We start from the raw sequence: 21,635 nt of genomic DNA on the forward strand, positions 1-21,635 counted from the left end.
ATGCATTGGCAGCACACAGAGGACTCGTACAGGAAGCTGAGTCTGGAATAAACACGGCTACCTCTGAGGGAAGTGAAGTGACCTTTATGACCCCGCTCACTATAACGTGATACTTACATAATGTTATTTATGTTGAGACTGTCTGCTTCTCTCCGTCAGTAAACTGTGTTCTGTCAACTAGAAGAGATTTGGCAAATGTAATTTAAAAACTGTGTGTCAGAGTTTGGTTTTTTTTGCTGCAGTTGGTCGCCTGGTTTCCACGGTAACCAAATCTCACAGTCCATCTGGAGCTGCACACTCAGAAGAGAGGGAAGCTTTCTTTACAATAAATCAAACCTGCCTGGAGAAGTGCGTGAAGATAACCAAACGTTAGCGTGTGGAACATGTCATACAATGAAGATCACAGATTTTCAGTTCGGTGCTCTCTGGCGCCCACCGATGGTCTGTTAGTGTAACTGCACTGTAAAACACGATGCTGTTATACCTCCTCTTCTGCTCCCGCTCACACAGTGCATCGACAGCTCGCTGTAGAGACGCCTTAACTCGGGTGCAGCCGACAAAGCTGCGAAACGATATATGATAATAACGATGATAAACGATGATACCGCTAACGATACAAGCTAACGTAACGTCTTCATCTGTTCTGAATAATCTCTGCAGGGATGTAATTCTAAAAGTCAAAGTGGATTTTGAATGTGTTTGTGTTTAGACTGAAATAAGGTCTGTGGTTAACACAAGCTGAAGAGATGTTGATGTTTTGTTAGACGAGATAAACTACGTGCGCTGAGACCAACACTTGTGAATTTTAAAGTTTTTACATGAACTTTAAACGGCGGTTGCTATCGAGTAGCTAACTGAAACTACAGTGGTTGTCATGGAGACATTAAACGTCATCACGTCGGGAACTCTCTCCCTAATCCTCCTTACAGCCTCTAGTCATGTTTTTCAGTGTTCCTGTAAATATTAGGTTAATAAACAACTTATTAAGCTAACGTTTAGCTAGCTTGTCAAATCCGCTGATTAGATCGATGAAGCATAACGGTCGTGACGTCATTATAAATCGACCGTGGTGTAGTTAGCTTGTAGCATAACGTTAGCTTTTTACTTCTCTGGGCTGCATTAACTCTTCAAACTTCATATAAATGATGTTCATCTGTAAAGATTATCCCGCTGAACTAAACAGCATCAGAAACGTGTGTTTGACACACAGATTATTTTCTGCAATGATCCAAAATCCAATGCAAAAATCCCATAGGCAAATTTATGTAGGAACCACCGGCGCCATTTTTTCGGGTTGGCCTACAAAAATACGTCATTACTATACCAGTCTACAAGCAGGCGACCAGGCGCTCTGCGGACACGAGAGAGAGAGACGCCATTCTCCATGTTGAGTTATTGTGCTTTTAGATCGACTTTGTAAACGACTTTCCTGAAGTGAAGCCGTTACAGATTGTTGCCTAACAGACTCTGTTGAGGTGACCACCTCTCCGTGAGCTGATTACCTCCGAGTGTATGTTCACCATCACATGTTAAAAGTGGATCATTTATGGCTGCAGTGATGGCGGCGCTGCTTCAAAGAGCACTGACGCGACTGCAAACAATATTTCCAAATGTTCCACGGCACTCTGCTTCCCATTTAAGTTCACTTTTTAGAGCCCCTGAGGGCAAAGCTAAACAAAATTAAAAAATTTCCAAAGCTTTTTCTCTGGGGGGAAAAGTGCTTCAGCATTTCAGCGAGTCTGCAGGAAGAGCAGAGATTTGTACAGTCGCTCACACGCTGCAGCTTCTGACAGCAGCACAGGATTCCCCAGCTCCACATCGAGATGATAAGAGCTTTGATTGCACAAACCTTCAGTGCTCTAAAGAGTGATGTCCGCCTTCCCTGCGGCTCCCATGGCTGCAGTCTAGGTTATTGGTGGGAAAGAAACAATCAGTGTGGGAAAGGCAGAAACAGAGGGCGGGCCGGCGGCTTGCTCGGATTGTTTTAATTAACTGAAACAATGTTTAATCCAGTCCTCAGGACAGTGGAATTAAAATGGCTGCAGCAGGAGGCCAGTCTGCGGTCTGGCTGCAGTGGATTTGGATGCAGGTCGGTCTCGTATGAATGCCCGGATCCCTGCTCGGAAACCTCTGGATTATGGCTCAAAGCGCTCAGCTGGGTCACAGCAGAGGATTAAGGGAGTCCTGCTCTGGGTAAAGATGCCAAAAAAAAAACTCTTGGTTGTCTTCCTTCCTTCGTCTGTACAAGTCAAGGACAGAGTCTTCAAACTGTGTTCGCACACAGATGTTTAACCACGTGGTGTCACACCGATGGGGACCGCGTTCCCTCGAATTCGACTTTGTTCTGATGCTGGCAGGGAAAGCACTCAGACAAACGAGGGGCGTGAGGAGAGTTGTGAGAATGGTCTTGTTGACGTCTGAAGAGAAAATACTCCCGGGTGTCTTTATCAGTGTTTTAATCAACTCTAACATCTTATCGATTTCAGCAAGAGGCATTTCATAAAGCAGCAGGCCAGAGCAGGTTGGCAGTGTGTACCTTCTGCTGAACAAGCAGCAAACTTTTCTCCATGGGAACCTAAAGCCCCGACTCCAGATCAGCAAAGTCCACCGCTATAGCTTCCCGTCCTCCTGCTTGTCTCTGGGAACATTATTGTGTTGTCTGAGGCTCTGTTTTTAACAACGGGAAAGATGGCTCAAAGGTTTGAGTCTACCTTTTGGCGAAGCTGTCACACTGCGGCGGCAGATTTTCCTCCGCTTGTCTCATTATATTGATGGCAGTTTTCATTACAGCATTAACATCCTTCTCCTCCTATCTGGAGAAATAATCAGACTCATGGCTTAAAGGCTCCGTCTCTTGGAACGTTGACTTACTTCTCTCCCGTGCAATCAGCAGCGTAGACGGATGACTGTGCACAATATTGTCTCAGATTAATTACACTGACTCACCCAAACCTCGTGTGATATCGCAGAGAAATATCCTGTTAAATATGCCTGATCTGTAGCGGCGCGAAACCGACTTAGCGGCTCACTGAGCATGCATGTAAAGTGTCGTGCCTCATAACACCTTCCCATGCCCATTCATCTCTCCGCGCTTTGCCGTCAGCGAGCGCAGAAAGAACTCCCAAAATATTCCGCTTGCAGATAAGAATCCAAGCAAACAATGCGATTTGTTGGTGTTATTAAACTGAACGCAGGATTCATATAAAAGATAGTGAAAAGGCAGGATTAAGGCCTTATTAAAAATAATCACTCCTTGTCTGGAAATAACAGATATTATGGGATGTTATTAACGCCGTGAGTCACCATGACGCCCGACCTTATCAGACTGAACGATTCAGGTCGCCATATTTTTCCCGGAGTGAACGAGTCCTGGTCATTTTATGTGTTTGAGTCATTGGGATGGATCCCACACGGAGCGCGCTGACCTCGGCTAACCGGCGAGTGCTTCGCTGTGACATTTAGCTGAAACATTCGGCGTGTTCAGAAGTCGTCAGTGTCTGTCTGAGTTTCACAATTTACATAAAAACAACAAATATCATCAACACATCATCTTTTTAAGGTGGGTTGGTAAAACTTCCATTCATGTCCCGATGGTTGGACAGGAGTGGCGCCCAGCTCCTCCTCCGCCATCGAGCCGTCCTCTCTCTTCTTCATGTCGTTTGGAGGTTAGCATCGTAGCATTGACATTGACGAGCGAGGCGTAGCTCCAAAAGTTCAACTTTCTTCCACAAAAAGCGCTGACACCGTGAGAGAGTGAGAACGCTGAGCACGGAAAAGGCTCAGCTGCAAAGGAAGTGAAGAAAGACGCCGTTAATCGGCCTTTACAGTTTTCTGCCAATCAGTGACATGTTTACGAGAGCGCGCTAACACGTGAGCGGCTCGGCTTCACATTCAGACTCTTAAAGTTCAGACAGGCTGTCAGGGTCGAAGCGTAGAGGTGACACAAGCGTGTTCAAAGTTACAGCAGGAACACATGACCTGAATTCAAGACTGAAGTGAAGAAACATCTACATGAAGATGTTTCACCCAGAATAAAATATTCAGCGGCGTCCCGGGGGGGAGGAATCTTTTTTTTTTTGTGTGTGTGTACAGAGAAGAAAAGAAAGAAAAGACGAGCTCCTGGTGAGTTCTGAGAAAAGTGTCTGAGCCGCCCCACACACACACACACACACACACACACACACACACACACACACACCGCTAAAAGGTTGAACAGCTTGAGTGCGACTGTACGTTCGGTGCAGATCTGCTCCGACAGTCCACTTCTCAAATTCACTGAAAGAGGTGAAATGTCGGGGGGGTTTTTTGCGCCTCGTTACTTTGCACCGGATGAAACTCCAGCACTCGTGACTCGACTCTCACGTTCCCCTTTGGACAAACAGTCGGACCTGTTGAAGCAGCCGAGTTACCTCCCTCCCCTGCTCGAGGGCACTTCGTCAGCCGCTCTGGTTTCACATTATTCGTCCTCCCCTGCGTCGAGTGTGGAGGAGGCATAAACAGGTTTAACGGCAGATGAGAGAAATTCTGCAGGAAGATTAGCACGACACATGCACGCACGCAGCACAAGCTGAGGATTTCTCTGAGATTAAAGAATCGACTATTTTTATCCCCGTTCCCCAGAGCCCCTCTTACCTATGCAGGATGCAGATTTGGGGCGAGTAATGTTCTGGGTGATAATGAACTGGTGGCTGTTTGAAGTTTCTCCTTGGCTGTTTCTCACAAAACGAATTCCATACGGTACCTGCAGCGCAATTTATGTATCTCGTTCCCCGTGCTTTGTGTTTCCAGTGATTGAAGCGCCGAAGGAGGGAGATCTTAATTCCCTTATCAATAATACTGTACGAGCGACACATGGCATCAGTCTTTACTCTTCTCTCACTTTGGCCCCATGGTGGACGTTTGGCAGACCAGTCTGGGATGTTTAGGTGTATTAGTGCTGTCAGGGTGTCTACACAATCTGACAGGAGACGGTCCCTTCTCGCCGTGCTGTTTCCTGTTAGGACCCACGACTGCGTCTGATTGGTTCAGAGTGGAAGTAGCATCATTAGCCCGCCTTGTGTTTTTGAAACTCCAGCTCCGATGTGATCTGCTCCGTGGCTCAGTAAATGAAACAAAAACTTCACATTGCGTGGACACAGTTGAAACACCGTCCTGCTTTGTTTCGGAGGCGCCCGAGAAGTGACGTTTTACTTAAAATTTTGCAGAGTGAAGGTAAAACTCATTTCCTGAAAGGATGAATTCAAATCTGCATAAAAGCTTGACGTTAGCATCCATGCTGCTCAGCCTCAGTTTGTGGTTCAGCAGTGAGGACCTGGAGAAGGAGGTGGCGTTGACGCAGAACGACGGGGGACTGTTGATTCAAAGTGTCACGAGGACGGGGTGCGAGAGAGGACAAACTTCATCTTCTTTGTGCAAATGATTCTGTTTTTAATGAAGTGATCCAGGCATGAATAACTGGTGACCTCATTGATTTGGAGACATTTGGGTAATTACTGTAAACAAATGAGACAGTCACTGAGTCGCCTGTCAGACGCGTTTTGCATAAAGTGTCCCGGAGGTTCGACTGTGCCAAAAATCATCTGCACGTCTTCAGAAACATGAAAGGAGAACTTTTTCAGGGCAGGAATGAGAAATAAGAGCTGGATGTGTTCTGTGAGAGGAAACGGAGAGAAGGGATCATGTCCGTGTCAGCGCGCCGCTCATGATGCCACTTTTTGTTAAATGACGTTCCTGGTGCTTTCTGACCTCAGGAGACGATGGAAAACCAAAATGTTCTTTATTTGACACGAGGGAAATCAAACTTTAAATGAGATCACAAATTCAAGTGAATGAAGTCTCCTATGAGCTGTGCAGGAGGCTGTAAACGCAACACCTCTAAACGCCAAGGTCCACAAAGCGCCCAGCGCTCCTTCAGCGCTGTGGGTTTATTAATGAATCGACTCTATGATAATATTTGACCATCGCTTTCTGTGCACGGGTCATTGGTTTGCAAAGACCAGGTAGGTCTACCTCTTTATTCTAACATTTGTGATCATCCAGTGCGTTTAAAGGCCCCCGCTCCTCAAGGCTTTCGACCATTTACGTTTCCATGGTGACGCGACAGTTAAAGGGCTTCTGTGCTGCATGACGTCTCTTTGAGGGAGCTTTCAAAGAAGCCGAGCAGCCGTGGGGAGTCTCACCAAAAAAAAAAGACTTGATCCCCCTGAACAATACAAGAACTTCAAGAGGTGCATTTACAGTGCGTGCTCATGAGAGAACAAAAGATCTTAACAACATCAACAACACTTAGAGCATCCACTCATGAGTGGAGGTTGGGGATGGAGGAGGAAGCTGCAGTGCAGTGTGAAGTCTTTGTTCTGTTTTGTTGGTGTACCGCAAAAAGAATAATGATTTCTCTGAGGGAGTCCATAAAACAGGTAATGGAGCAATGTGAGACAAGCTAGAGCTGTCTACATAGATCCGCATCAGGTATCCTGTAGAGCTTACATGATGCACCGACCCCAAAAGACCCCCAAACACCTCGATGGAAATGAAGATCTGCAGCAGTTAAACTAAGTCAAAGTCATCTCCAGTAGCTGGGGGTCAATTTAGACGCCACTCAGGAAGCCCTTAGAGTCTGTAATGGATGCGTGGCAGCTGTGGTGTAATGAACACATCAGCATACGTTGAGCGCTCTGTCTCGTGTGTGCGTTCAGGCAGGAAACATGCAGCAGGTTTGAGCTGTCGAGAGGCTGCTGCACTGGAGATGCATGGTTACGCCAGGAGGGGCGAGCAGGGAGCCGGAGTGGCATCATCCTCCTGGGTTAGCAGCAGTGTAACGTCTTATGTGTGACCTTTCGGCCCAGGGACGGCGTGCGGGCTGTCAGAAGTTCGGGTGTTTCTATGGCGACTCATTTCTAAGTCGATGACGTGCAAATTCGGACAAGATGAATGCACTCAGAAAAGAGTCAAGGTGAAAGTTAGCTGGATCAGTCACCGCCTCTGATGGAAACAAGTCGTGAATGTTAGCATTGTTAGCATTGTTAGCACTGTGAGCCTTCAGTCCTTCTTGAACGTTAGCGTCCTCGTGTTTTTACAGCACGCAGTCATCAGCGTTCCTCAACATGAAGGGCTTCGAGACGGTTTCTCTCCATGAGAAACAAAATGCTGCTAAACTAGACGAGGAAACGATGAGCTTCTGTGTCTGCAGTGAACATCAGCAGCTTCTCTTCGGCGTGACAGATGACGACTCGATGTCTTGATGGTCCACAGTGCTGATGGGCTGCGACACCTCGCTCAGTGGCTGTCTGCTTCCCCCTGCGTGGTCCTGAATGTCAATCTGCCACACACACACACACACACACTGTAGCTACCAGTGATGCTGCACTAATTAGCTAACCCTTCCGAGTAGCCCGGCCCTCCCAAATGGCATCTGTGCCAAACAGAATTATTAAAGAAGGAGGGGGAGGAGCTGCACCTCCTCTGCGGAGGAGCAAACACGCCGCTTCGGTTTAGCATTCACTTCGTCGCCCTTGGGCTGGAGAGCCAATGCTGTCATCAATATTAACACCTCGATACATCCGCCTCTGTAAAGCATATTCTTTACCCCCACCTAATAAATGTTTCATGTGGATCACATCATTAGAATTCCTCATTCCGGCGAGCGACGTCGGAGACTGGATGCGGATGCTTTGTCTGTTTAATAGTGAAGTCGGCGTGGCGAAGGAGGTCCGTGTGTGTTTTCGCAGGGCGGGTAATAAATGTCCTTCCACGCCTGGAAACAGAGCTGCCTAGCTGGTAAATAGATTAATTTTCTACACCGCTAATTTTTTAATTTAATAATCTCTGGCCGCCCTTCACCACAGCACTTGGCCTTGCTCACCTCCTGTCTTCCGGCATTCCGGCGTCTTTGACGGCTTGTTTGCTGATTTGTTTATATATTTATTAATTCATTTACCCCCCTCAATCCAATTTTAGCTGACATTTCTTGTCAAGATGCGAAGAATGACCTTTGAAAACAGAACACTTCCCGCCGGAGACGTGAAGGAGGTCTCACTCTGCTCAGAAAACACTCATCTGAGTCAATCTCCCCTCCACTCATCTGCTCGCTCGCTCGCTCGCTCGCTCTCTCTCTCTCTGTTAATTCTTCTATGACTATCTTTTGAATAGATAAGGCGGCTTTTAAAAGACGCTCACCTGTATTCTATAATCCACCTTTGATACCTAAATATCCATATCCACAGAACAGGCATCATTATAAACAACATGTTGAAGTCAGACGTCAACGATGAGGGGAGGAGAGCAGAGTTTAAAAGGCTTTATTGATCACTTGCTGAGATTAAAAGGACCAATCAGTGAGCTTTGTAAAGAGGTGATGATGTGACGAAGGTCGTCTGTCCATTGTTTCTTTGGAGCAGCCTTTGTTTACTTTACCAGAAAAAAAAATCAGACCAATCAGAGAGCATCTTGTAAATGTCCTCGTGTGAACACAGGCCACACTTGACGTGATTATGCAACAATGGATCAAACTGGTCCGTTATTCAGACCAGAGCAAACGATCTCGAGGTGTGAAAACGGCCAACAGACTTTTGTACAACGCAAAACCACAAATTAGTGTGATTAAAAGGAGTGTGTGTGTGTGTGTGTGCGTGTGCGTGTGTGGACTAGCACTCTGCGTTTGGAGATGTTTGGTTTAATGTGTTCCTATTTAAGGGTCTGCATTTGACGCGAGCCTCTTTGGAGATCTGTGGGATAAATGTGAGTCTATTTTCAGGTGTGTGATTTGACGTAAGTGTTGAGCAGCCCTGCTCTGCATCACCCTGTGAGCTGCTGTTTGCTCGCCCACCTTCTCTCTCTCTCTCTCTCTCTCTCTCTCTCTCTACGCTGTAATATATTCTCTCAGTGTATCACACAGTCCCATTGGGAGCACAGGTTTTTCTCTTCTTTGGGAGGTGAAATTTCATGCAGCATCTTTACATATCTGCACACTCACTCACTCACTCACTCACCCACACACACACACACACACACTCACACTCACTCACTCACACACACACACACACACACACACACACACACACACACACACACACACACACACTCCCAGTATTCAGAACAGCGCTGCATTCAGAAAAGAACACATTTCAAGGTGACGATACTTAGCCGCTTTTAAAGGGAGTGTGTGCAAGCGTACCTCTGTTGCTTTTACCTGTGTGTGTGTGTGTGTGTGTGTGTGTGTGTGTGTGTTTGAATGCGAGCTTGTGATTCCGTGTGTGTCCGTGTGATATCACAGGATATAAGAAAGACCTGCAACATCCTTAGCCTCCTGTTGCCATGGCGACAATTCTGGTAACAGGAGTACCTAATAGGTCTTCCATACAGATGAACCTACTACAGAGTGTGTGTGTGTGTGTGTGTGTTATAATTAATTATGTTCCTCAATAGAAGTGAATAAATACTTAACGTTCTCTATTGATTTCTTTCTATATTTGTAAGTCTTGATGAGATGTTTGGTATGAGTCCGACCTTCGTCCTGTTTGTCTTCACTGTCTGCTCCCTGAGTTCACATCACATCCTGCATGTGTCACTCCTCGCCCGTATACTGATCAGGTGTGGCAGACTGGGGAGTCGAACCTTGACCTGGGGGGGAAAACAAAGCGTCCCTTTGAGCCTTTGGCTGACGCTGCTCGGGGCTGATAAAAGGATCTGATGGTGTGTTTTTATGACTAACTGCTGTGTAAATCCTTCGTCCCTGGGACATGCTGTGTTTCATGTTAACTGTAAATACAGATGCCTGGTGTTCCTATTTAAACAGATTCAAAGTTCTGGTCAAATCACTTTGGAGGTTCTGGTTATTTCTGATTGAATTTAGAAGCTTCCAGAGGCGGAGGGCTTCTTTAAGTCTATTAAATTATTGGACTTGAAAGCGCTCAACTTTCTTTTATTGAGTTGGCTCAGGCCTGAAGCTGCACACAGCCAGGCCCTGTTTGCTCCTTTTTTTCCGGATGTATAAACGCAGCGCTGTGCATTTACCGTTTGCTTTTTCCACTTTCTTTTATTTGTGTCGGATTGAATTTATTTGATTTGCCTGAGATTGAGTTTATTTGACCGGGCAGATCCACATCACAGCGCAGAAAGATGTGCGCTTGTGATAAGAAAAACATAAAAGTATTTCATTTAATTTTACCTCCAAAGCGAGCGGGGGAGTCAGTCAAAATGACCCCGAGAAAGATTTGCTAATTGGGTTCCTGAAACCAAAGAGAACATACAAAGTGGTTTAAAAACAGAACACGCATGACATCAAGCAAATGACATCAAATCATTGATTTTAACCTTCTCTCTGTTTTGTCTCTCTCTTCCCCGTGCAGAAACTTGTCAAAGAATCCGCTCACCACTCTGTCATGGCAGCTCTTCCAGCACCTCCAACTCTCCGAGCTGTAAGTCTTCTTCTCCTCCCGTCTCGTCTCTTTCTTCTTGGCTTTTTGTTTGTCTTTTATTAGAGCAATTTATCTTCGCTCCCCGAGCACTATCGGCCTCAATACAAATTGTCCTCACTGAACGCCATTATAATTCCTGTCTTTGTCGAACAAAACCGCTCATTTGTCTGAGCACGTGTAAGAGACTGAACCTATAGGCTGTGTGGCGGCGCTGCGATCTCATAAGTCATTTGTTGACATAATTAACCCACACAAAGGAGAACTTAATGGTCTGGGAGGAGGAGGGAGCCAGACCCCACTCTCCTGTTTGTTATGAATATTTTAGCGTTCTTTGTATTTATGAAATGAGTTTGCTCTTCCACCAACAGGAGAGCGCCGCACCGTCGACCCGCCTGTAATGTACACATCATTATGGCTGACGGCGCTGTCCGTCGAGCCGCTGCTTCCTCTTGTGTAGAGAGCCGCAGTTTAACAGGACGTGACACAAAACTATTTCAAGCAGGCCTCCTTATTGTTCTATTTTCGGAGGTAGAAGCAGGGCAGGCCCTCGGAGAGCGCGGCACAATGCTGATCTGGGGTAGTCCTTCCACTGTACACAGCACACGCACACTGTCACCAAAGTTGTGTACATTCGTGTATTTCGCTTCAGCGAAGACACAAACCCAAAGCAGCAACCAATCATGTTCTCGGACTGAAAACAGAAGGTGGGGAGTAAGTAGTCCCCAAAGAACAGGAGTTTAAATATCTAAAGGTTTTGTTCATGAGTGAAGGTAAGCTGGGACGTGAGATTGACAGACGGACCGTGCTGGTGAAGAGGGAGCTGAGCCTTAAGGCCAAGCTCTTGATTTAGCGCTCGAGCTTTAAGTAGTGGCCGAAGTAACACAAGTGTAGATACAAGCCGGTGAAATGTGATACAGTAAGGAGTTGCTGCTCCTTCACATCAAAACGAGCCAGCTGAGGTGGTTTTGGCATCTGCTCAGGATGCCCCCCCTGGACGCCTCAATTTGGAGGTTTTCCAAGCACGCCCAACTGGGACGAGGCCCCGGGGTAGACCCAGGGTTCACTGGAGGGATCATATAGCCCGTCTGGCTTGGGAACAACTCGGAGTCCTCCAGGAGGATCTGGAGAACGTTGCCGCGGAAGACGGAAGTCTGGGTTGACTTCCTGCGCCTGCTGCCGCCGGGACCTGACCTCGGATAAGCGGAAGAAAATGGGTAGATGGAAAATCAGCAAGTGATCAGAATCATAGTCACAACAGGAATCTGTGGATTTACTAAATGGCTGTACTGCCGAGAGTGGTAAATTGTGAAACATCTTTGGAAACATCTCTTTACTACACCTGCTAGCTAGCAGAAGCCCGCTAGCTGGAGCTAACGTTAGCTTAGCCCATCTCTCACTGCACAAAACACAAACGGCTCACTTTATTCTTTCCAGGCTAACTCACATATTCAGACAGGTATCGTCCTTAAAGGATAACTGGCAGACAAACTTTAGCGTGGCAGTGATACAATCCAACCAAGCAGGGACAATCAGTTGTGTCACAACAACATCTGTAAGCTAGCAGAAGATTATTTGTTAGTTTCATAAAGGTCAGTTGGATTTCTTAACACTGATGAAGCTGATTGATTTTAAGGCCTGATCTTTGTAATCACAAAGTAACGGGGGGCTAAGGGGTCGTGTACGACCCTCCCTCTCATCGCCGTGGCCAATCATTATTACATAATACTCATTCTTATCCTGTGTAGGAAGCAATTCACACCAGACCCCATAGCAGCACTAACGCAGCGTGCTCTCACTGTGGGCCCCCGTCAGACGCAGATGGGTCTGTGAATCCCTCATTGTGTCTCTTATTTGGTTGTGAATTTCTTCTCTTTTGCTGGATTGTACAAGTTCTCCACTTTAGTTCTGTCACCAGCTGTCTCAATCCTTCTGTGGGAGCTAGTTTAGCCTTTAGCTTCTCTTACTGCTGCCGCTACTTTTTTAATGTCTCATGCTTTGTGTATATTTTCACTTTTCTATTTACTGTACAACAAATACATATTTATGGAAACGGGTTTTGGTGGCTTAATTAGCAATATCAGCTCTATATCATTATCTAATCTAATATCACTGATGCTAAATACTCTATTAGCATTCTAGAGAAGGAATTAAATTCTCTCACTTCTGACATTGAGTTAAACGCAGCACAGCTCCTGGTACAGACTCACGTGATATCACACATTGATTACTGCAACTCCCTTCTAGATGGTCTTCAAACCATCAAACCATTACAGATGATACGAGACGCTTGATTGGTCTTCAAGCCCAGGTCTACACTCCCTCCCGCCCTCTACAATCTGCCAATGAAAGGCGTCTGATCCAACCTCCACAACAGGGTCCTAAGTCTCTAACTCTTCTCCTCTGTCGCCCCCCGCTGGTGAAACAAACATTTAATCTGCAGAGTGTCTTTGCACCTTTAAGAAAAAGCTAAAGACCCAGCTCTGTATAAACACCGACAACCTTCATGATGATGATGATGATTTTAAGGATGGTTTTGATGCTGATTAGAACTCTCATGAAGATGTCAATGTCGCATTCTGGTCACTTCCTGTCAGCACCTCTGGTCACTTCCTGTCAGCACCTCTGGTCACTTCCTGTCAGCACCTGTGTGTCGGGTCAGACTTACAGCTGTTTGTTTGGCTCTTTCTGACGTCGTCTCCTCTCTCGATCGTTCCTCGTGTTGTTCTTACTCTCTGATCTTTGTCACTTTATAATAATAATAATAATAATTAGACTTTTGAAACGCTTTTCTTAAAGACGCTTAACGAACAATAACAACAAAACAAAACGATAAAAACAATACAGCGAAGAACTAATGTAAAAGAAGCAGGAGGAGCGCTGAGCTTGTTAGTGGTTGTAGGCCATGTTGAAGAGGAAGGGAGGGAGGGGCACATCCCCCTGACCCCCTGCAGGACAAACCGTTAATCTGCGCAGGTTTACGTTGGACGAAAGCGTCTGATAAATGAATTGTAGTTGCAGAAAGTTTGAATGGATTCGCTGATTTGACAGTATAAATGTTCATATCTATCAGTGTCTGACTCACTTTGTTTGAGCCTGCAAGTGAAGTGTGCTTCAGACCCCTCACAAACATTCACATCACTGTGTTTTCATTGATTTATTTATTTATGTTGAATTTAAAACACAGTTCCATTAAAGCGATCATTAAAACTAATCCCACATGGCTCTTAGTGTTAATGAAAAACAAAAGTGTGCACACAGTGGCAGCAGAGTTTCTTCAAATGGAAGGTTTACATAACAGAACGGTTACGTACAAAGATGATATATTCACTGCACCACTGAACAACAATCATCAAAGAAGTTAAGTACAGTCAAGTTTCTGATTAGCTTCACAGCAGGTTTGCTCCTTAATAAGAGCTGAACGCACACACCATGCTGCCAACATTGGATCCTTTTCTTTATACTGCAGAAGTCATTTCCATATTTGGCCGTGCTTTAATAACCGTTCTAAGAAGGCGGACTTGATGAATCTGGTGTCACATTAGTCCATGTTTCAATCCAAATTAATCAAAATCAAAATCAGGATCTAGGATTAATATTATTATTTTTTTGTACTTTTTTTGTAAGGTACTAATGCTAAAATACTACTAAACATTATTAAAAATTCTCTCATTAGCAACTAATGGTGACATTGTGTCCTTAAAGTAGCAGTATGTAACTCTGCCCCCTAGTGTTTAAAATGAGTACTGCAGTCTAAACTCTAATCATCACAGAGAGCTGTCTCCCCCCTCCTCTCACACAGGTCAGCATGTGGTGGACACTGTAGCTTCAGTGTTTAGCCAGCTCTGCATGTGGTGGACACTGTAGCTTCAGTGTTTAGCCAGCTCTGCATGTGGTGGACACTGTAGCTTCAGTGTTTAGCCAGCTCTGCATGTGGTGAACACTGTAGCTTCAGTGTTTAGCCAGCTCTGCATGTGGTGGACACTGTAGCTTCAGTGTTTAGCCAGCTCTGCATGTGGTGAACACTGTAGCTTCAGTGTTTAGCCAGCTCTGCATGTGGTGGACACTGTAGCTTCAGTGTTTAGCCAGCTCTGCATGTGGTGGACACTGTAGCTTCAGTGTTTAGCCAGCTCTGCATGGGTCTGTAAAGCTTTCTGCGTTCTAACCTCTCTCCATGTTTCATCTCCAACATTGATCCTAGTTTGAGCAGCTTTCTGCTGCTGGAGCTTATTAGAAACATGCAGAGGCTTTTTAGCTCGGGTACAATCACTTCTATCTGAAGCAGTTCCACTGCCCGCTTCCATCGCTGCAACACCTGTTCACCTGATAACTGCTCTCATATCTGGCAAACCCAGGGGCGTCCAAAACGGCCTTCAAAGCCCCGCCTACCTTCTCTGGTCCAATCAAATCCAGAGCATTCAGGAGCAGAATCTAAAGTTAGAAGGAGGACATACTGGCTGCTGCATTGTTGTCAGAGAAGCTTCAACACAGCAGGTTTCCTTCATGATCACACAGGAAGAGAGCAGCTCTCTGATTGGACGTCTGATCACAGAGGAAGAGAGCAGCTCTCTGATTGGACGTCTGATCACAGAGGGAGATCAGAAATAAAAGTCATCTCGTCATAATGAATTGATGTCATAAAGAGTCGTAGTAGTGTAATTTGTAAAGGCTGCCTGGAAATGGAAAGTGAACATATTAAGTATGCAGAATGATTCTTCTGTATTATTAAAAAACTCACTGGATTGTATAACTCGTTTTTTAAACTCTTGAATAGTTTAAATAATGTAAAGTCTCAAAGGCTGATCGTTTTTATTTTTGCACAGTTCGTTTTGGATGTATTAAACCGCGCAGCTTTAATTTCACATTTTTATTCCAGAAGAAAAAAACACATGGGGGCCGTTGTGCCTGCAGGGACGAGTACAGTGTGAGAGTTCTGCAGTGGCGTGACCTCCCGTTCCTCGACAGAGCTTCATCTCATGCTGCAAAACAAAAACAACCAGCTAACTTCTTTCATTGACGCTCGCCATTCTGGATTACAGAGAACGCTTTCCTGATGTTCCACCCTCCTTCTCCTCGTTCCATGCATACAGTCGCTGTCTTTGGGTCTTATATATACGTAAAGAGCCGGGCCCCGGTGACGTCTGCGTTTTCTGAGTGAATGCTGATGAGAAGTGAGGCTTTCTGTCTATTCCATTCGCTGTGTTTGGTTAAGACTTGTCAGTCGGAGTGGCATGGCGGCAAAGACGAGGGCCGAGGCGTTATGCAAGAAGGAAGCCATGTGGAATCAGGCCTCGCAAAGAGGAAATGAGTCACTCCATCATGTGCAGAGTCTCTGCCGCAGCCCTGACATCATTACTCTCCTCGCCATGCTCAGCCTAACCACGCCGCTCAGCGGGTGCCAATCATTCAATCACTCCAAATGAAGCGTGGTCGCCATGCACCCGCCGCCTTTTAATTATTAGAATCAAGGCCTCTTTGAGGAGAGCCGCCCCGTGCAACTAAACCGCACGCACACGGTGTAAACAGAGGAAGATCAAACTGCAATAAAGTCCGTTTAATGCGACTAAAGGCGAGTATGGCCCCGTGCCGCCGTGCTGTTGTTACAGCCTGTTATCTCCGTCACTCGGCCTCTGTTCATGTCATTATTTTACATTTATTCAACCATGAAAGAGTTACAGTTTCAAAGCTGCAACACGGTGAAGGTGACCTGCTGTGATTTGGAAAAGTACAGATACTTTTGAAAGAGAGCTGAACATGTGCCGGTTTTCATAGATTGAGTTGTTGGGCTGACACTGGTACGCACGTTTGTCCATCAAAGCAACGTGATTGGTCGTAGAACACCCGAACACAGACCACGACAGACCAGGGTTCATTAGAGTCCACATTAAACCAAGACCAGAGTTTATTACCCAGAACTCCCAGCAGATACGTTGTGCTGGAGAGTCAGTTCCCGCAGTAATCTCACGACAGCATGGTGTATAACTGTCTATAAAACCCTTATAAAGACAACAACTAAAACACATGGGGTCATTTTACTGTTTCCTGTTTTACTTTGAAGATAAACCGGATGTTTTGGGGGTTTTTTTTAAATGCGGTGTCTGACTTCTTGTCTTGCTCGATCTGCTTGCTGCTCCTCGCTCCGGCGTCCTGCTGAAATAGAAGCCTTGCATATCAACTTCTTTGCCGTGGAGGAGACTGACCGAACACGCAAGACTTTAATAGTCACCTCTTAAGACCAAGACCAAGTCAGGCCAGTGACCAGTGTGAGCTCCAGACGCTCATCAAACTGATCCACTTTGACATGCTGGACATGGAACCCACCTCTGAGCCACAGCCACCAAGACCTAACGTGTGTTTGAACTCTTTATTCATGTAGCTCTCAGCTGGAGCAGCCTCTCAGTGTGAGGTCCAGAGCCCGTAATGAGGCCCAGACTACCTGTGTGAGGAGCCGACAGATAAAAGAGGAGAAAGGAGAAGTGAGTCCCCATCAGTCAGCGTACATTAAGTCTGTTTTTCTCTTATCAGCCGCTCCTTATCAGGGCTAGTGAGGTGTAGCTGCAAAACAGCGCCTTTTGTTTTGCAGGTTGGTTGCACAGATATTTCACACTCCTTGCAGTATCTTCATATCAGTGACAATGACAATGCTATCAGGGAAATCTCAATAATCTCAAGTCTTTTGTGGCTCCTGTGAAAAGGCCCCAACATCACATTGAAGCTCTACAATAGACGTCTGCTGTGTGCTGCCTCTGGATGAGACGCAGATAATCGGCTCTGTCTCTTTGTCTGCGTGCCCTTTCGCCAGAGGAGCAGAGCTGCTGCAGTGTGCCGCGCCGCTCAGCCAATCACAAGCCTGAGAACGGCAGCAGGGGTGAATGTGGCGGCTAAATGCTAAATCTGCTGCTGAGGCTTCCGGGGCGATCTAACTGGAGATTATGTGAAGCGGAGTTAGCAGCAATCACAGATAGGGCTGTCTTCGAGGAAGCTCGTTGTGTCTGGTCCACAAAAAGAGTCAAATATTCTCCGTCTTTAGTAACTGAAGCGATGTGCCCGAGGCGGCGTGCATCACCAATCCCTTTATTCTGTTAGCACTTCTTTAATCCCGGCTCTCTGGAAAAAGCTGGGGCCGACGCAAAGTCAAACATTTACGCCTCTCACTGCAAAATGGATTTCTCTTTGAATATGGATGAAATATGAACAGATCAAACCTGTAATCTTCTGATTTGACTGCCAGTGGATTAGGATGAATTAAACATGACATTTTCCAAGGGCTGCATGACAGGTAAATTAGTCAATTCTAACCCTCACTTCATTAGCAGCTCAATTGCACTCGGGGCAAACACTTTGTGAAAAAACACAGCGTGTTCTGTGACTGTTAAAGAAACTTCAAAGAGCAGCGAGCAGGAGGAAACCAGAGAGCTGAAATGTTATGTGGTAAAAAATAAATGAATAAATAAAAGAGGGTGCTGGGGGCGGCGGTGGCCTCGATACGACGGGTCCGCTTCGACACTAGAACGTCTGCGAGGACGTGTGAGGCGACAACCAGGATGACGTGCAGATTTAAACAGCACTACACATCGACCCCACGGTATACTGACGAGGGTGGACGGTTGGCGTGCCGATATCCGCCTCACGCTGGAAACAAGCTGTCGTTCTTCTTCTTCTCGGTGTGAGGACTTTTGATTTCAGCCTGAAAACTTGGAGTCCGGCAGCGAGTCTGACCCGCTGTCAGTCTTCATGCTGTTATGGCGCCCCCTGTTGTCCTGCTCATCTTGTATTTAGTTTCAGACATGTCTCGTGGTTCAGTTAGTTCATTTCTTGTTCTGTTGCTCATTCGCTCATCTTCAATCTTGTTCCACGAGTTTGTATTCTTATTGTATTATTTCCTGGTTCAGTTCTTTATGTCTTCCTGTTTTATTTTGAAGGTCTTGCCCATGTGCATCCTGTCCTAGTCTCCCTCCCTCCCTTTTTGGTTTCCTGGTCTCACCTGTCTGTCACAGCTGTGTTTGATTGGCCCTTGTGTTTTCAAACGATGTCGAGCACAGGACGACTAAGTGCAGATTCAACGGTTCAGTTTTTAAAGACGATCCTTTTTCCTTTACAGCCCTGTAAAAAATGGTTTCTGAATTCTGCCACACATGCAAAACAAATCTTAAAGAAACGTCTCCAATAAGACGGGAGGGACATTAGTTCTGGGGCAGACTTGTCACTGAAGCCATTAAAAGCAGACTTGACGGTGGGTGACGGCTCAGGCTTCAGGGCGGAGGTGAGTAAAGTGTTTGGCCTGTGATCGTCTGCTGGTTCTGAGAGGCTCCAGGGTCTGCTTATGTGTAAGACCGATGACGTGCAAACTAAGTCATTATAGAAAACCAAATTGCAGGAAAGGTCAGACAAAGGTAAAGTCTGTGTGTACTGTAGATAATGGGCAGGCAGTCAGTGGAAACTGCTGCCTATTTATACATCCAGAAGGCGAGGAGCCGCTGGTTCTGCTTTTAGCTCGGCGTCGGTTTCCAGCAGCAGCTCCTCCTGAGGAACATGTCAGCAGCTCAGCGCTTCACTGTGTTCAGCAGCTACTCAGAAAGGAACTGGCTCTGTCACTTTGTGTTGAACAGTCGGAGCTGCATTACTGAGACGAGCGAAGAACTCCCCCAGCTCCCCGACAGGACGCTCAAAGTACTGACTTATTCCACGCCGTCTTATTAAGAGTACGGGCGGGTCACGGGAACTTTCTCTCAGCTGGTCGGTGTTTGGACGTACGAAGGTGGATGTGAGGCTAACGTTTAATCCACCCTGGAGATCAAACGTATCAGCACGCCAGACGTCCTCACAGATCATTTCACGTTGTTTCTAGTTTTGGCTTTTAGCAATGTTTGAATTTTTTTGGCGATCGGGAGATTTAATAGAATCTGTTCAGGGACAACAGATACAAATTAGCCTTTTGGCTAACTCTGGTATACTTACATAGGGTGTTAATTAATATGCATTGTCCCTGTAAAATAAACATAAAATAAGTTTCTTGACCTTTCTTATTAAAGTATAATTTCAATCCCGTTACGTCCGAGTCCTGCAGGTTACAAACTGATGATCACTTCCACCTTTGTATTCTTTTATTCAGGGCCTTGAGGCCGAGGAGCGTTGTTTAAAGAGTTTAAAGGTTTTTAGACTTATCGGTCTTTATACAGAAAGTGCACACAGAGATATATCATCCGTCCTGAATGTACACTAAAAATTGACACATAAGTCACCTCTCTAGACATCTATCTTCCTAAGGCATCCGCAGAGTGTCTGCTAAAATATTTGACTGTGAAGGAAAAATTGCCTGACGCCTCAGCTCACTTTGTCCATTTTTCTTACCTGGAGCCTCCCCTGACCCGACTCCACTCTCCCCTCTCCTCTACATGATTGCAGTGCAGGTGGTGTTGTCGATAAGCCGAAGTCGGAGCAGGCTCCTCAGCCCCCGAAAAAAAAAAAAAAAGAGAGAGAGAGAGAACGAGAGATGAGGGGGAAAAAGTCAGGCAGAGAGTGAGAGTGCCTGCGGGAACGCCGCCTGGCCGAGTGGCTGCAAGCTAACAGAAAAGTAATGATAGGACAAAGGGCTGATTTATTTGTTTGCAGCGATCCTTTATCCATGACACAAGCAGAAGAAACAGCATTAGAAGGATGAAGCTGGTCCAGCACCAGCCGGGAGTGTGGGGAAACAATTTTACAGTCTCACTGCAGAGTGCAGGTAAAAGCTCCCATTCAGACGGATCAGGCAAAAATAGTCCTTTTAACTCCTCCAAGTGACGAGCAGAGGATCGCACTTGGCACTTGGGTGAGTCAACTCTTTACTTTAAACACATCCAACCACATTTTTTTTCAATTATTCCTCCAATCGTTGATGGCTCACGTCCTGCTGTGCAGTGAAAACGGAGCGTGATTTGACATTTCCGACGGAGGGGGAGAAACAGAGCTCGAGTCACGCAGTACAAACGACACCAGTTCATGGCTTTATCTGTCTCTTCAGCCTGTTGCCTTCGCAAAGATGGCCGACTGTCAATCAACCGCTGCAAGATGTAGAAGCCAATCTGATGGCATGACAGCTAGATTATCTCCTTTCCACGCTGTAATGATAATAATAATGACAGGACTGTGCACGGCGTTTGAGTGACGTGCAGTTCAGGAACACGACGCCACTGAGAGCTTTGCATTAAACATGGAGGCAACAAGGAGCCACATTATACAAAAACTTCAAAACAACAATATGCAATATGAACAAAAACAGAACAAAATGATGTTGAATAATGTACCGTCCCTGGTAACTGTTGCTAAGCATGCCAATCTTTCCCTCCTTGCACGAATATACAGTTCAGATATACTGCTGAAAGTGTTTGACATTTCAACAATGGGTTTAGAATTTCACACAAAAGCGAGCTCCTCCAAAGATCCTCCGTTTTGTCGGCTGAAGTGACAGCTGCTAGCAGGTTTCCCTCCACTGACGCTAACTTGTCGAGCTAACAGTCAGAATCAGCAGCAGGTGTGTGTGCACATACGAGCCGCTCCGGCTCCAGAAACGTTCAGGACGCAGTATGAGCGTGCAGTGGTGCAGGTCAATAATAAATGATGTGATGGTTCATTTACATTACAGCGCCTGCATTAAAAACAGGCCGCATCGATTCATGACAGCTGACAGGGAGATATTCACTAAAACGTGCATCCATTAAATGATTTACAGGCCGGATGGATGTTTGTGTCACGGAGGTTTCAGCACACATGGACAGTTCTGACGCTCTCGGACTGGTTCGGGTTCATCAGAGTGACTGAGAGTTTGACTAGTTTGTGTCCTGGGGGCAGTGCAGTGACCCTGGACCAGGACAGTATCAGTCCTGGATGGAGGTCAGGTCAGCATCCATGACTTCCTGTACTCCTCTTCCTGTTTGGTAGCAGACTCACAGACAAACAGAGAAGAGACTTTTTAATGGTGGACTGTCACATGACTGGCAGCGCCTGAGGCAGGACGAACTTCTTGAGCTGAAGCAGGAAGTTCCTCCTCTGCTCAGACTGTTTTTTCCTGCTGTGTCTGTGGGAGGTCCACTTCAGGTCCCGAGAGACTGCAGATCAGGAAAGCTGAAGCTGTCGACAGTTGACGCCGTCCTGCTGAGCGTTGTTATTCAGGACCCGCTGGTTCCCCTCCTGACTGTCATCCCGGCCGCTGACAGTCTGTACTCACACAGCTTCGGACAACGA

The 21,635-nt window shown here is 46.1% G+C and overlaps 1 protein-coding gene across 4 annotated transcripts in view; it reads left to right on the forward strand.

Annotated features, from left to right (window-relative positions):
• LOC306821226 (NT-3 growth factor receptor-like) overlaps positions 1 to 21,635 on the forward strand; it is a 180,401-nt gene that overhangs the window by 60,045 nt on the left and 98,721 nt on the right. For 3 of the 4 annotated variants that reach the window (XM_079339517.1, XM_079339518.1, XM_079339520.1), the window contains exon 4: positions 10,347 to 10,415. The exons of the other annotated variant lie outside the window; for it this stretch is intronic. In XM_079339517.1, coding sequence (XP_079195643.1) covers positions 10,347 to 10,415 — 69 coding nt within the window. The remainder of the gene's footprint in view (positions 1 to 10,346; positions 10,416 to 21,635) is intronic. 4 annotated transcript variants of the gene reach the window in all.

The sequence above is a fragment of the Symphodus melops genome (genome assembly GCF_947650265.1).
Source record: "Symphodus melops genome assembly, chromosome: 3".
NCBI classification, from domain to species: domain Eukaryota; kingdom Metazoa; phylum Chordata; class Actinopteri; order Labriformes; family Labridae; genus Symphodus; species Symphodus melops.